General features: G+C 35.0%; 1 protein-coding gene and 1 non-coding gene across 3 annotated transcripts in view; one reads left to right on the top strand and one right to left on the bottom strand.

The window, feature by feature from the left end:
* The window catches only part of RALGPS2 (Ral GEF with PH domain and SH3 binding motif 2), a 156,041-nt gene that overhangs the window by 117,314 nt on the left and 22,152 nt on the right, over positions 1–16,575 (top strand). For both annotated transcript variants that reach the window (XM_059147046.1, XM_059147045.1), the window contains exons 9-14: positions 2,085–2,222; positions 3,209–3,299; positions 7,617–7,684; positions 9,893–10,028; positions 10,812–10,963; positions 14,586–14,640. In XM_059147046.1, coding sequence (XP_059003029.1) covers positions 2,085–2,222; positions 3,209–3,299; positions 7,617–7,684; positions 9,893–10,028; positions 10,812–10,963; positions 14,586–14,640 — 640 coding nt within the window. The remainder of the gene's footprint in view (positions 1–2,084; positions 2,223–3,208; positions 3,300–7,616; positions 7,685–9,892; positions 10,029–10,811; positions 10,964–14,585; positions 14,641–16,575) is intronic.
* Positions 13,543–13,647, bottom strand: LOC131815421 (small nucleolar RNA U13). Its single transcript, XR_009347734.1, has one exon. It is a non-coding gene; the product is annotated as a small nucleolar RNA U13 (small nucleolar RNA).

Below are 16,575 nucleotides of genomic sequence, written 5' to 3'. Positions count from 1 at the left end.
AGTTAGAGTATACTTTTTAAAATGGTAAAATCATGATTCTTAAACAAATACAAAATGAGTACATGTCATGATTCTATTTAAATCATTAAATTTTTAAGAGGATCAGGAGGATACTGCAACCATTTCAGGAGAGAATTCAAAGTACCACACCTACCATATAGTCAAGAATGCTACAATAAATTTATACATAGTTGCAGAACTGGTCAACATCCATAGAACATTAATCATTTACATTTTATGTAAATGTTATGTTCATGAACATAAGGCATTGGCATTTTTATGGACAGGAGTTTGTATTATTACTAGTTTTCAAAAACTTACGGAGTTTGTTAGATAGCTCAGAAAGTCCGGAAGAATACACTGGAGATAGGATGCCTGGTTTGTTTTTTGTTTGTTTGTTTGTTTGTTTGTTTTTTGCCTATTTCAGAGACTGTCATAATTTTTCCTGACTCGTGAACTTTTATATGTGTCAAATATTTCATTAAAAAGAGACAAAGGATTAAATAAGTGGAGGGGTCTCTATTTCTCTTTCAAGCTGTTTGTTATAGCAAAAGGGACAGGGGTCCTGTCCAGAGAAGGAATCAGATGTGACCAAAGAGTTACCTTGATTTTGTTTTCTTCAAGAGAGGAGGTGTAAATGTAGGCCTCTGCTCTTCTCTGGAAAGGAGCCCACGGCGGGTGAGGAGGCTGCCGTGATCACACTCAGAATCACAGTGGAGAGGAAAAAGGGATTCTTCTTCCTCTGAGATTGAAGGAAAAGCAGCTAAGCTAAAGATTCATTTGAAGTCATTAAAAAAGAAGTTGAGAGTCTCTAAAGTAAAGGAAGTATTTATGATAGATGGCATCAAGAGTACCTTTAAGACTTCCTGAATGGAAAAAGAATGAATAGGATGAGTAAAAGGATTGCCAGCCCAAGATTTTAGGTTGTTTTAAGCACCTGTTGTCAAAACACTGCACAAGATTTTCATGTTCTTAGAGTGCAAGATAGAGCAGCTGCCTTAAATGAGTTTATAGTCGTGAGCAGATAAGATATAGAGTTTAAACAGATTATAAAGTCATAAAAATTACCAAGAGAATGGTATTACAGATACTGTATGAATTTATAACAGCGGGTAGTGGAGAAGCTAGGGTACAGGTATATACTCTGAGATCCAGCTCTGTTACTAACAGTTCACATGGCATTAGTCTGTCAATATCTGTGGACCTCGGATTCTTCATCTGTAAAAGGGGGGCTTTCCTTTCTTGGAGTCTGTGAGAAAACTAAAAAACAGTTGACACTGACCTAGATATTAAATAAAATTGAGATGGGCAGAGATAAGTCTTGGAAATAGTCAAGATGAAAGAAACAGGATGAAAAAAGAACACAGGGCTTTTTTGGAAGTCAGTGTATGTGGTATATAGGTGGTTTTTTCAGAGTCCGTGAAATGTGCAGTGATGAGGTAAAAAGTAGGAAAGTGTATTTTTCTCTTCAACTATAGTTGTCTTTCTTACACACTTTACATGTGTCGCCTTATATATCTAGAACTGGTAAAACCAAGTTATATTTGGAGGTTATTTTGTTTGCACGGAGAAATGGGGCAGTGGGGTTGCAGTGGGGGAAAGAGTTTCAGTTTGTAGTCACATGCAGTTTCAGAAATCCAACTGTCTATCTTCAGAACAAGACAGTACACAAATACTTCATGTCTAATGCCGTGGGAACTGCTATAAAGTTCATCGGGAGCACCTGGCTAGCTCAGTTGGTAGAACACTTGACTCTTGATCTCGGGGTTGTGAGTTCGAGTACCCCACGTTGGGTGTAGGGATTATAAGTAAATAAACTTTAAAATAGAAATAAAAACAAGATACCCTCATAAGAGAACATTTACAAAAATATTATTTATGTATCTGACCCCAAATCCATGGAAACCTATGCCTCAGTGATTATGATTTAGCAAGGCTGTGGTGTATTAACAATAAATCCTAAATACAGCATATATTTAAATGTAGTGATGAACTAGGTTTTGGGGTTTTTTCTTTTTCTTACTTTTATCATGCTCTTCCAAACTACAAGTAAGAAAACACTCATTTATCTCATTTTGTTTCAGGTATCTATTTGTCAGATTTAACATATATTGATTCAGCATACCCATCAACCGGCAGCATTCTAGAAAATGAGCAAAGGTCAAATTTGATGAATAACATCCTTCGAATAATTTCTGATTTACAGCAGTCCTGTGAATATGGTACGTTTCTGGGGAGTAATACTACATCATTATGCTGTGTTTCTTTTGACTCATTTATCTGAATTGATAGCCATTGTTTGCACAGCAGGGAACATTATCCTACTATAAAGGAAAATAATGATTGTTTAATATTTAGCATCCTGTTTGATACCTTGCTTTTAAGGAGTTGAAGTATTTCATATTTAAAATTTTGTTTTATCTTTTTTCTTCTGTAGCAACTTTGCTAACATAATTTATAAGATTATTTTCTGTTATCTTCATCTCATTTGATATTCCTGGTTACAGAAATAGTTCTTACATTTTTCAGTTTGGGAAGGGACTAAGACCTATGATCCTTGTAACAGTTGACTGGCTTTCTTAAGTTCATCATTAAATAAATAACCAATTTTTTGTTCAAGAGTATTTAATGGGAAAACATGTAGAAAGAGCTTACACAAGCCCAGATAATGAGAAAAATGTTGTATTTTTTTTCTCATTTTTTATGGTGTTTGGATGCTTTCAGCTTGGTAGGGAATAAAGATAACCATTACTGGTATATATTTTTAAAATGTTAAACAGTGAGTTTACATTATCCAATTTATTTAAAATAGATTTGTTTTAAAGTTATTTTATGTGCATGTGTATACTTCTAAGAAAACCTTAAAAACTTCCGAAAAGTATATGTGGGGAGGACATTTATCAAATATGTGGGATTTGGTAAATGGAGCTATTTGTTGTTGTTGTTGTTTTCTTAATACAATCTGAAGAGAAACCAGAGTATGTTTGGTGTTTTGTTTTGTTTTTTAATCTGTACAAACAGCATGCAACTGTAATTTTTAAAATTACCATCAGTTTTACATTAAATAAAATCTACCTCAGTAGTCTCCTCCTAGAGTTTTGGTGCCATGCAGCCTTAATTTTTCTTAAGTATGTATTTCTTAAATTAACTTTTAAAATTCTGGTTAAGATATACTGCGTCAGATAATTATTTATCACATTTTGCCTAGATATCCCCATGTTGCCTCATGTTCAAAAATACCTGAACTCCGTTCAGTATATAGAAGAACTACAGAAGTTTGTGGAAGATGATAATTACAAGTAGGTTGGATCTTCAGAAGTGGTTTAACTTTGATCTGTGTTCTATCTACCCTTTCGTCCCCATGTGTTTAAACATCTGAATTTTATATCATATCATGCAAATGCCTAATCCCAGTTTACAGTGCTTATGATAAAGGTATTTGTATACATTCTTTATTTTATGTTTTGTTTGTTGTTGTTTTTTTTTAAAGATTTTATTTGTTGATTTGACAGAGAAAGACTTAGAGAGGGAACACCAGCAGGGAGTGTGGGCGAGGGAGAAGCAGGCTTCCCGCTGAGCAGGGAGCCTGATGGGGAGCTCGATTCCAGGACCCTGGGATCATGACCTGAGCTGAAGGCAGACACTTAACGACTAGGCCACCCTGGCACCCTTATGTATTTCTTAAGCACTTGGTATGATTGAGACAATTTACAAATACCTCATCTGTTCTTTTGTTTAAAAGTGTTTCACTTTTCTCAAGTTGTTGAGAGCTGATCTTTGATAGTTCCAGTGTAAATGTCTTCCTTTCTTTATATTCAAGCACTGAATGTTTTTGGAAATTTATCTTATAATAGATTGAAAAAATAATGAAACCCTCTATAAATAGGAAAATTATTCCTTTTCTAATGGTAATTTTTGGACACATCTTTGAATTTGTTTTCAATTGTTTTTATGGATTGAGACAATATTGAACCTTTCTACCTCTAGGGTAGAGGCATATGTCCAGTACCACATTTACCCTTTTCTCTGTTATACCAAGTCCTTTATTAAGGGTTTCAGAAATCACTTTTAAAATACAGCTGCCCATTTCCTTCTTTTTAACATCTGCAGTTCTGCCCAAGGTAGGAAGGATTTTTACATTTTAAGCCTTTTTATTTTCAGTGACTACTGTACCTCTTAACTGACAGGTTTTGGGGGTTTTTCGGTTTTTTTGTTTTTTCAAAAGATGGAAGGACAAAGAGCTTATATCTCTTGAGGCTTCTGATGCTTCTTGTAACTTCATTTGTTAATTTCAAATAAGAAGTTTTTGCTTAGCTTTATTATGCAAATTAGTCCCGAGCTTTCATTTTTCTTTGTGTCTTTTACAGATTTTTTTCCAATAGATTCCAATAAACTTCATACTTATACATACTTTAAAAGCTTACAAAGTGAGAGACTAGGTTATTTTTCATTATTAATGCATTATATAAAAATTTTCTTGTATGATGTGATTATCAACTGCCTTGTTCCATTAAGTTTCAACAGTTTTCAGTGAAGAAAGTACCAATAAAAGGCTACAAATTCTGGAAAATAACTAGAAATAAATTCTCTTCAAAGATTAAAGCTCTAGATAATATATATTTAAATGTATCTAAAATTTTATTAATGTTTAAAAACACCTTTATTGGGGCACCTGGGTGGCTCAGTCAGTCAGGCATCTCCCTTCAGCTCAGGTCACGATCACAAGATCCTGAGATTGAGTCTCCTGTCAGGCTGCCTCCTCAGCGGGGACCCTGCTTCTTCTCCCCCTCCTTCTGCTCCCTCTGCTTGTGCTCTCGGTCTCTCTCTGTCAAGTAGATAAATAAAAATCTTTAAAAAAATAAAAATTAAAACACCTTTACTGCCATCTTCTCCCCGTACCATAATATTACCACTTTATATTTCTATATCAATTTTTATTTTATAAAATAGTTCATCTGAAAATGTCTGAGGTCAGTGGCTCAGCTTTTCAAGGCTGCAGTTTTTTCATAGATTTGTTGTCGCCCTGGGTTAGGGGCTTCTTGGATTTGATGGTCTGTATCTTATATTTACCACTATTTCTTCCATCTTAGCTATGATCACTGGCATAGCACAAAACACTCATGTTTTGTCTAGTGAGATATCTTAAACTCAAATTATGATTAAATAGTTGTTAAAAATTTCTATATCTGGCTCAAACTTGTTGAATTTAAAAGAAGTTAAAGTATTCAATAGTGAAGCCTAAGAAATTATTGTACAGTTATAGAGGGTGGTAAATTTTTATTTACTGTGGTGAAAGTAAAAGTGTTTAGTTAGGCTAATTCTTACTTTGTTAAAAAGATATAGTAGCCAATGAAGCCATTAAGTAGCTTTAACTGTCAGTATACTGATGTGAGATACCCTCATTTTTGTAGGAAAGCTAATGCTGTTGTACTGATTTCTGTTTCCATGAGTGGCTAGAACCAGAATGGCCTTCCCATTACAGTCATTTTAACAAATAGTTATTAAGCATTTGCCGTAGGTGAGTTTTTTGTGCTACTTGCCAGGATTACAAAAACAAAATCTTGTTCTTGCCCTTAAGAAGCTCATCTCATACAAGAACACATCCACAAGACAGATGATGACAAAGCAGTGCAGACATTACTGTGATAGATGACATATGCTTGGGATGCCTTGGGAACATAGATCTGGGGGGGAGACCTAACTCAGCTGTAAGTGGGAAAAATGAGGGAAAAAGAACATGAATGGTTTCAGGAGACAGTGTCATCTGAGGCTTATTAATTTTAACAGGTGAGTAGATGGTATCTCCATGTAAGGAGTGAGGAAAAGTGTTCCAGGGGATGGAAGGATCAGAGGATTAGGGTGGGAAGCAGTGTTTTTGCTTTGGGGAATGCTCAGTCACTTGGCAGTATTGGGGCATCAGATGGGAGACTGAATAAGACAGTTTTTTAAAGATGCAGTTGTGTTTCAGGAACCTTCTAATTCAGTATGCTGAAAGTCAGCATTTTAAGATAAGAGCCATTAAAATGATTAGAAAAAATGGTTTTTCTGATGAGAGATTTAAATAAAAATGACACCTTTGGTATCCAAGGCCTCTGTTTTTTTGGCAGCTTCATCTATCTATAGGCCTTGCCAAGGCCTCTGTTTTTTTGGCAGCTTCATCTATCTATAGGGAACCAGTATAGACACTACAAATTAATGCATGGGTTGTTTTTTTTTAAGATTTTATTTATTTATTTGACAGAGATCACAAGTAGGCAGAGAGAGAGGGAGGAAGCAGGCTCCCCGCTGAGCAGAGAGCCCGATGTGGGGCTCAATCCCAGGTCCCAGAGATCATGACCTGAGCTGAAGTCAGAGGCTTTAACCCACTGAGCCACCCAGGCGCCCCTAGTGTGTGTTTTTTAATCAGGATGGAAATCTTCCACAGTTCCTCCATTTTAATACGAACATAATCTCTTTTCTCGGTGAACCAGCATCACTGTTCCTGAATGGTGTTTTGATGATGACACATAGACACCCAACCTCTGACTTGACTGCTGTGCTTTAAGATGCTTCTGCTTTTTGTACTCCTGGCAGCGGCGTGACTCACCCATACCTTCCTCTCTGTTCCTTTCAGCTGCAGTGAGGTTATCAAGGAAGTAATAAGTTGAGAACCTATAATAGATTTATCATGATGAGTATCACTTGTATTGTACAATTTCATTAAAAAAAACCCAGTTGGTAGAATGCTTTTTTTTTTAAGTATTAATATTTAGACAAATACTTAGTAATAATGGGCTTTGTGGGCTATACCAAAGTATTTTCTACAACTGCTGTATTATCCTGTTTCTTGAAATGGCATCTACTGATAGGAGTCATAATCTCTTTTTGATGTGGAACTCAAAACTGGATATATTATCCTAAATGGAACTTACGTTATCAGCTAATAATCTTTGACTTAAGGACAGGGATTTACCAGGAATTTTGCAAATAACTTTTTTATTATTAAAGATCTTTGAAGGAGCGCCTGGGTGGCTCAGTGGGATAAAGCCTCTGCCTTCAGCTCAGGTTGTGATCTCAGGGTCCTGGGATTGACCCCATATTGGGCCCTCTACTCCGCAGGGAGCCTGCTTTCCCCTCTCTCTGCCTGCTTATGATCTCTGTCAAATGAATGGATAAAATACTAAAAAAAAAAAGTTGAATTAGTTATTTTGGGGGATGTTTTGGAAATTTTCAGTGCTACAGAAGCCATTTGTTCATCCAGTAACAATTCTAGAAGTAATTTGTGTAATACATGAAAATCCCTGAATTTAAGTGTCAGGTATCAATATAACTTAAAGTTAAATCACTTTTTAGTCATTTATCAAATATTTTTAAATGTGTTGAACCATTTAGTTTGGGGGAGATTTTTCTGTTTTTAAATATAACTTTTTAATTTCTCTGCCTAATATTTCTAAGAATAACCATAAGATTTGCTTTGTATGAAAGAAATAAGAGATTTACTATTATTAAGGATTGCTCTTGAAAAATTTATAGCTGAGATTGTTATTAAAATGCTTTGTTTTTTGTGAGGAAATACGTAATTTTAATATTGTCAAATGTTAATCATTTTATGTGTTTTGTTTATTTTTAATATTCAGGCTTTCATTAAAGATAGAACCAGGGACAAGCACGCCACGCTCTGCTGCTTCGAGAGAAGATTTAGTAGGTTAGTGCATAGTTTTTTCGGATTACTGAATAACAAATCAGATAACCTAATAAGAAATAATATGCTCAAAAAAAAAAGAAATAATATGCTCCAATGTAAATAAATACTTAGCACATTTTATAATGCATGCAAAAATTTATTTTTGGTATTAAAATATATCACTTTGGGTTTTTTTGTTTTTTAATTAAGAAGTTCCTTGGAGTTTATAGTAATGTACAAAAAAACAAACTAATCAAGGAAAATACATACAACAAACAAAAAAACAAGTGTTTATAAATACCTGTTCTTTTTTTATTAAGAATACACTATCCTGGTCAGTGAAGGTTGATGACATTAAAATTTTCTGTGGTTTGAGTGGAAATTTTTATTAACATGAATAATTATGGAAATCAGTTTTAGTAACATTTTAGCAATTTCACTCTAATACTGGGCCAGGTACAAAAAATAATAAAAAATAGTCACAATCCCGTAATTCACCTATTGCATTATAATGGGGATAATATATGTGTACCACACATAATTAAAAATCTAAAATTAGGGAGAATTGTTCATTGTTTGAGAAATTTTTTTTCCAAGATTTTATTTATTTATTTGAGAGATACCACAAGTAGGCAGAGAGGCAGTAGAGGGGTGGGGGGGGTGGCAGTGGGAAGTAGGCTCCCCACTGAGCAGAGAGCCCAATGCAGGTCTTTATCGCAGGACCCTCGGATCATGACCTGAGCTGAAGGCAGAGGCTTTCACCCACTGAGCCACCCAGGTGCCCTGTTTAAGAAAGTATTAATAAGTACCTTTTTTGAAATTTTAAATGCAGACTTTGGCACTAAACTTCATATTAGATACCCTGTAAGTATTTGGAGGCCCATTCAATAAGGTGTGTAGGAAGCAAGGGGACAAGTCATGATGATACCTAGGGGGAAAGTATATTAAAAGCAGTGGAAAACATGGCAGTCTGAATCCCTCACATTTGCTTTTGTTTTCTTTGTTAAAATGATATTTTGCAAATCTTTATACTTTTCAAGTTCCGGTTTTTTAACTCACATAAGTCTGAAGGGTGTCAAAATAGATTGAAATTCCAGGGCGCCTGGGTGGCTCAGTGGGTTAAGCTGCTGCCTTCGGCTCAGGTCATGATCTCAGGGTCCTGGGATCGAGTCCCGCATCAGGCTCTCTGCTCAGCAGGGAGTCTGCTTCCTCCTCTCTCTCTTTCTCTGCCTGCCTCTCTGCCTACTTGGGATCTCTCTCTGTCAAATAAATAAATAAAATCTTAAAAAAAAAAAAACTTAAAAAAAAAAAAAGAAATTCCAACTTGAATGCTTGACCTGCCCCACATGCTCTTTCTCCAAGAAGAAGTTAAAACTAAGAGAAGCGCTGTGTAAAATTAAATGAGCACTGAACTGGGACTCCTCTGTGTGATTAATTCCAGGCTTAATCTATGATTGTGATATTCTGGGCCCATCTCTTCTAATTCTGCTTCTTCCTCTTGAAAAGAGGCAAATACTAATACTGCCTGCTTAGTGCAATAAGATAGAAATTAACAGATTTTGTATGTTTTGGATTTTGGGTTTTAAGACTCAGAAAGCAAATATTTTTTTAAAAAATTTTATTTATTTATTTGACAGACAGAGATCCCAGGTAGGCAGAGAGGCAGGCAGTATCGGGGGTACGGGGAGGTAAGCAGGCTTCCCGCTGAGCAGAGAGCCTGATGCGGGGCTCCATCCCAGGACCCTGAGATCATGACTTGAGCCTAAGGCAGAGGCTTAAACCGCTGATCCACCCAGGCACCCCAGAAAGCAAATATTTTTTTTTAATTTTTTATTTTTTATAAACATATATTTTTATCCCCAGGGGTACAGGTCTGTGAATCACCAGGTTTACACACTTCACAGTACTCACCAAAGCACATACCCTCCCCAATGTCCATAATCCCACCCCCTTCTCCCAACCCCCCTCCCCCCAGCAACCCTCAGTTTGTTTTGTGAGATTAAGAGTCACTTATGGTTTGTCTCCCTCCCAATCCCATCCTGAGAAAGCAAATATTTTAATGTTCAGTCAATTAAATAGATTTAACTGTATCATTATCTTAAAATTTAAATCACATTTTATATTTTCTATCAAGGGATTAAAAAGAAAATCTTTTTGAAACAATCTGAAAATTTTCTCTCCCTCTGTGTCTCTGTCTCTGTCTCTTTCTCTTTTGCATTTAACCTCTAGGTCCTGAAGTAGGAGCATCTCCACAGAGTGGGAGAAAAAGCATGGCAGCTGAAGGAGCCTTGCTTCCACAGACGCCACCGTCCCCTCGGAACCTGATTCCACATGGACACAGGAAGTGCCATAGCTTGGGCTATAAGTCAGCATTTTTCATTTAATCTTTCAGATTTTTAAGTTGTTTCCAGTTGAATTTGTTTTCTCTATGTTTTATTAGTTAAATACAGTTTTATTTGTATAACAATAGTTTTTTCCTGGTTTAGTAAAATACCTTGTTTGCCTAGAAGCGTTTAGTTCTTCTTTTACCTTAATTTGGAAATAAGCTTTTCCCAACAGTGCCTACATTTGGGGGAATAAATGAGCTATATTACAGAGTATCATCATAAATAAAATGAGGAAAGCAATTGCCCATTCTCCTTTTAAATTACAACCTTTATATCAAAACAGTCATTGCTTGTCTTAAAGTAGGTCACCATAAGTAAAGGTGTATAAAAATTACTCCTTTCATTCTTAAATATAATGAAAAGGAAACTGATCTTTTGTTAACAATCGTTACCTTTGCAAGATTGTTTACTCAAAATGGGGCCCATAGTTTACCTTTGCCATAATTTTTGTGAAAGTTTAATAGCTGTTTCCCAGAAGTGAATGTGGAACTATTTTTTAATGGACCCAAGACTCAAGATGAAATTAAAATATTATCTGTTACATAAGATAGGGCCTGGCCTGGTTTCCTAAAATATTTTCCTTAAACTGTTAATTTTAGGCTTTTATGGGAATATCTATGTGATAGCTTAGCATGAGAATTCAAAAGTCAGTTTAGGATAGCAGGTAAATGTTCTATATCTTGAATCTTTAAGAGTATTTTTATATCCTGAATTAACCAACAATAATAAAATATATGAAAAATACTTCTCTTTGTTTCCAGTTTCATTCATAAAATGAACACAGCAGAGTTTAAGAGTGCAACATTCCCAAATGCAGGGCCAAGACATCTACTAGATGACAGCGTCATGGAGCCCCACGCACCATCTCGTGGCCAAGCAGAAAGTTCTACTCTTTCTAGTGGAATATCAATAGGTGAGAAATCCTTCTCTGAGAGGATTACAATGTATAAAAATGAGATTCTTAATAAAACATTTGGAAAAGAGTCACTAATCCTAACATACATAGAGAAACTTTGATAAAAGCGAAGTAGCAGGGGCCCCTGGGTGGCTCAGTGGGTTAAGCCTCTGCCTTCAGCTCGGGTCATGCTCAGGGTCCTGGGATCAAGCCCCTCATCAGGCTCTCTGCTCAGCAGGGAGTCTGCTTCCCTTCCTCTCTCTGCCTGCCTCTCTGCCTACTTATAATCTCTGTCAAATAAATAAATAAAATCTTTTAAAAAAATAATAAAAAAGCAAAGTAGCAGTTAGATATAGGATCATCTTACTAGTACCTACTGAAGTTAATAAAGAAATCATGGTATTTTAAAACACTGCTTGATATTTTTCTCCAAAAGGGGAGGCATTTGAGGAACGGTGAGAAAAGAAGGTGGGCTGGTTGAATTGGTTGCTTTATGCAGTTTGGTTGTAGGAATGAGAAAAGGGGTAGAGTTGGCATACTCCCAGTTTTTTTGGATTAAGCAGTTAGTTAGTTAAATGATGGTACCATTGCCATGATAGAGAAAACCAGAAGAGCAATCGTTTGTAGGTGGTGAGGTATTTGTGAAGGATGACTGAGTTTAAGAAGTTGGGAATCCTATTTCGGACGTGTTTGGTCCACATGGAGCTGTCAGGTAACTGAATATGTGACTTTTGAGCTCAGTGGGTTCGAGTTAGGTCTGTAGATATTAAGTATATCACTATCAAATGCAAGAAAAAAAATGAGGATGGGAGTTGATCAGTGTGCATTTGGCAAGATAGAAGTCATTGGTGACCTTGATAAGACCTGCTTCATAAAATAGTGGCATCAGAGCCCTGATTGGAGTAGACTGGAGAACGAGAAGCCAGGGAATAGAGATAAAGGGGACCAAAAAATTGGGACCATATTGGAAAGGGATGTGAGGTTATGAGGAGAATTTGTTTTTACTTCCTAAACTTTATTTTCTGAATCTTTTAGATGAGCATTATTTCTTTTGATTATTGGAAAAACCTTCCTACTAGGTTTTGTTTGTTTGTTGTTTTTGTTTTTCTTAAGAAGGAACAGAGGAGGAAAATAGCTTCTCTGATTAAGTGCCTGATTGCTCAAGGGCTAAGCCTATTATTATTAATAGGATCATCTCAGTATTGATGAATAGTCAGTAGAAAGAAATCCTAGAAGAAGGAGTTCATTTTCTTAAACAAATTGACTTGCTTAACCCTTTAAAGTTCCAAACGCAATGAACAAAACTGATTTAGAGCTTTACAGCACCATTCAGCGATTTTTAAATTCCAAAGTTCCCCCTTTGATAGGTACAAATGATTAAATAATGATAAAATTCACAAAATAGAAAAAAAGTTAGCCACCTCAAATACCTTTTCATTAATGCTATAAGCTGTTACTATGCAAATATCAACCTCAACCTGAAAAATAATACATAGTGTAATTTTGCAAAAGAAAGAAGAACTTTCTTCCCATTAAAAATTTGTTACACTATGGAATCTGGCATACCACTTAAACAAAAAAATAATAATTTTTACAATTACATCTCTCAAGTATATATATTTGACTTTTACCCATCATAAAATTTTTTTTAAAGATTTTATTTATTTATTTGACAGAGAGAGAGATCACAGGTAGGCAGAGAGGCAGGCAGAAAGAGATGGGAAAGCAGGCTCCCTGCTGAGCAGAGAGCCAGACATGGGGCTTGATCCCAGGACCCTGAGATCATGACCTGAGCCAAAGGCAGAGGCTTAACCCACTGAGCCACCCAGGCACCACCACCCCCATCATAAATTTTGTAATGATAATTCTTTAGTTTATCTGTGGCTTTTTCACTGATGTTCTTTTGGTTTTCACAAGATAATTATCTCGTTATTTCATTCAGTTACAGTTAGTGTCTCAGTTTGGAGGCCTTTCTTTTAGAACAGGAAAAGACTATTTTAGGGATGCCGCTAACAGTAGAGTATGCAACTCTTGATTTTGGGGTTGTGAGTTTGAGCCCCACTTTGGGTATAGAGATTACTTAAATATAAAAAAACTTTTTAAAAAAAGGAAGAGACTATTGTAATTTTGCCTTTGTATTTATTTATTTTTATTGTAAGGCTGTTAAGTGGGTAAACAGTAAAGATTGTTATATCCTTGTTTGTAAATTAGAACATTAGACATAGATATTACCTTGGACAGTTTTTGTTTTAAAGCTCTATATTCTGGAAAGAAAGTAATTTATAACCATAGATGGTAGATGTTACACACACACAGTTTGTAGTTAAGGGTTTTTTCCTTAGCTGTAGCTTTAATCTACAATACTAGTCTGTACTATGGAGATTTTGAGAAAGTACTCTAGCGAAAGTAACCAGTGCTTGGGACAGTGACCTCTAACATTTTCTGATGTGGTTTAGAAGTCATAGATAACCTAAAGTGGTCTGGCCCAGCTAAGAGAAGCATATCCACTCTGAGTTTCATGCTTCTAGAAAGACTTACATTTTTCTGCAAATAAGTCATAGTAATTATTTTTTTTTTTTTTTTTTTTTTTTTTTTCACGTCAGATGGGTAATGTGCCGAGGTCGTAACAAGGTTTAAAGGGTGGCACATGTCACACAGAAGCGTGAACACCCAATCATCATGCTTATGAACTACAAAAGGATCCAGTCATAGTAATTATGATTGAATTTCCAGTGTTTACCATATAATGCTACAAATCAAAAGATAATCTACAAGACTCTATTCCAGTTTCTCATCTGAACCACACAACCAGAAAATTTTTTCTGTTACTGTTAACTCTGTTCTTCCAAGGATATTATATATATAACTAGCGCCACTCTAAATACATAGATAAGGCATTAATCCATCACCTACAATGTGTACCTTTTAGCACTGCAGTTTGTGTCTCTTACAGAACACTGGTATGAAAGTCTCATAGACAGTTCACTTGATATATAAGAGACAGATTAATCATAAGTTTTGTTGAGAACCAGAATTATCTTTAAAATAACATTTAAATCAGTATAAGTTGTTTTAGACTTTCTAAGTTTATTCCCCTCAGTTTTTTCTTTAGTTAACGTAAAACTTTATATTTTAACTACTATTTTTGGATTGTTACAGCACCTTTTTTTTTTTTTTTTTTTTAATTTAGGGATTCCATCCTCTTCTACCTTGCCTCTGAAGGCAAAATTAAATTTCATTAAGCTTTTTATCCTTAGGATAATAAAAAGTTTTAAAAGGCTTGTAGAGATAAAATAGAGCATGAACCTCTAAGAATTTCTCAACTATATTGGTCTTAAATTTTGACCATATTTTTAAATTTGAAAAATTCTGTGCCTATGGTACATTCCCTAATGGTAGAAAATTGTTTATTAACATCTGTTCTGTGCTATTTTGTTATTTTAGGTAGTCTTAATAAATTCCAACATTCTACAGAATGTGCCTAGCAGCATTAATACTAGAAGGAAGAATTAATATGTGGATGTTCACCCACGAATAACATGACTGTCATTTTAGAAGTACAATTAAAGAATCTATTTTTAAAATACAAGATTATACTGTAATTCTGATGTTTAAAAAATAGAATAACTTTTGATTTTAGGTAGCAGTGATGGTTCTGAACTAAGTGAAGAGACTTCATGGCCTGCTTTTGAAAGGTAAGAATTCTTCATTTGAACTGCTTCAAGTTTAGTTTGTCTTTCTTAAAAGATGTGATCATATGCATTTTAACAGATAATATTTGTTACATATCTGTAAGGGACTATTTATAAGCTTCCGCCTGGTAGCAGAAATTAAAGTTGATATTTAAGTCTTAGCTAATAAATACATGTTTATTTGGTGACTTGATACATACTTGAACTTTAGTGCTTTTAAAATTACAAATCTAAAATCATAATAACCAGTCATAGTCAACTTACCTACTTATGTGTTTAAAATTACTTCTTTAAATTCTGGTTCATTTAAGTAATATTAGGGCAAAAAGTAGTGTAGTCTACTTCATTCTCTGCTACCTTGTCAAGGGCAAGAAGACTCAGTGTTAAATTATACTATAAGTAAAGCAGCTTGAAGTTTGAATTTAAATTGACATTACCTCAGAGTATGTACAGAGTGCACAGATTTCTAATGAAATCCTGTAAGGCATGTTCCCTTCTCCTTTCTTTATTGCTTTAAGCTTTAAAAGTTGCCATCTGCCTACTGCTTATACGCTAATAATGATCTTCGAATGTAAGATCTCCTGAAAAATGTAGCCAAACAGTGCAAATAATTTATTTACTAAACATCCATTAGGACTTTTATTTTGTCTTTGACCATTTCAGTTCTTCCATTTTTATATTTACAGGATGCTTGACTCTTGCCAAAATAATTGCTCCCTTTCGTATATAAACTGAGCAGCCTAAGTTTCTAAGCAGCTTTGAGGGCCATATTGAAATTGATGGCGTTGAAAATAGTTATCTAACTCTGTATCAGTCACTTTTTTAGTAGAAAACAGTTTTATTGACTATCGATAAATGATACTGGAATTGGTTAATTTCATGCTGTTTAATTGGAATATTATATTCTTATTTTTCTATTACATGATTAAGATTTTATTTGTAGACCCAGCATTTCAAAGTACTCTTGAGCCTTTCTACTCTAATTATCAGTGTTCCTAAGTCTTACTGTTTTTGAGGGGCCTTAACAACTTGTTTTTGCATACTATTTCTCTTCCAACCTTTGTATTCAGTCTCTTTATTAGGGTTTGCCTGAAAGGAGAAAAACACAAGTTGCCTCTGGCATGCTGTCTATACAAGTGACTTTAGTTCTTTCCCTCCAGGAAGAGCATCATGTGTTGATTATAGAGTATATTGTAATCTTTAGATAAAAAACATTGATTGAAAAAAATCATTCCTCCATTTGCACCAGGATAGTGTTGTATTCAGTAATCTGTTCTCATCCCAGCAGGTTACTTTTGAAGAAAGTATTTAACGGTGTCACCTTCACATCTCAAAACAATGTATTTCTTCTATGACAGATGTTTTACTTTGCAGACATTTGCAGCTAAAAAAAAGTCTGTACTTGTGCCAAGTTTAAATCTGTGGCTTTTGGAATTTTGAGAGCAAATTAATGCTTCCCGGCAAGATTCAGACATGGAATAATAAACAGTAAATAAAGAGCTAGGATTTTTTAAATACTTCTTGTAGAGAGTGAATTCGAAAATAGTTTTCTGAATGTTGAACATATCACTCTCTGTCCTTATTTCCTACAGAGACATCAAATATGTTGCTGTTTAAGTTGCTAAAATGATACTTTTTGTTTTAAATCACATTTATCAACAGTGCAACCTTTGGCTTTTCCCAGGCAAAGAAGTGTTGGTGATTCTGTGTGTGTGTGTGTGTGTGTGTGTGTGCGCGCGCGCACATGCGCATGTGTGCGTGTGTGTGTGTGTGTTTATTTCCTTCGTTAAGTATTACATGCCATTTTGGATAAATATTATCTCAAACCATTTATATCATTTATCAGCTTTACCATTTATTTCAGTTGATGTAGAAATAAAATAATGCCTTTTTACTCAGCTTGTCTCTTTTTTTAGTTTTTTGGATTTAACGTAAAGG

Source organism: Mustela lutreola, chromosome 14, assembly GCF_030435805.1.
Source record: "Mustela lutreola isolate mMusLut2 chromosome 14, mMusLut2.pri, whole genome shotgun sequence".
In the NCBI taxonomy this organism is placed as follows: Eukaryota; Metazoa; Chordata; class Mammalia; order Carnivora; family Mustelidae; genus Mustela; species Mustela lutreola.
The sequence above is the reverse complement of the archived record's forward strand: the minus strand, read 5'-3'. Positions and strand labels throughout refer to the sequence as shown.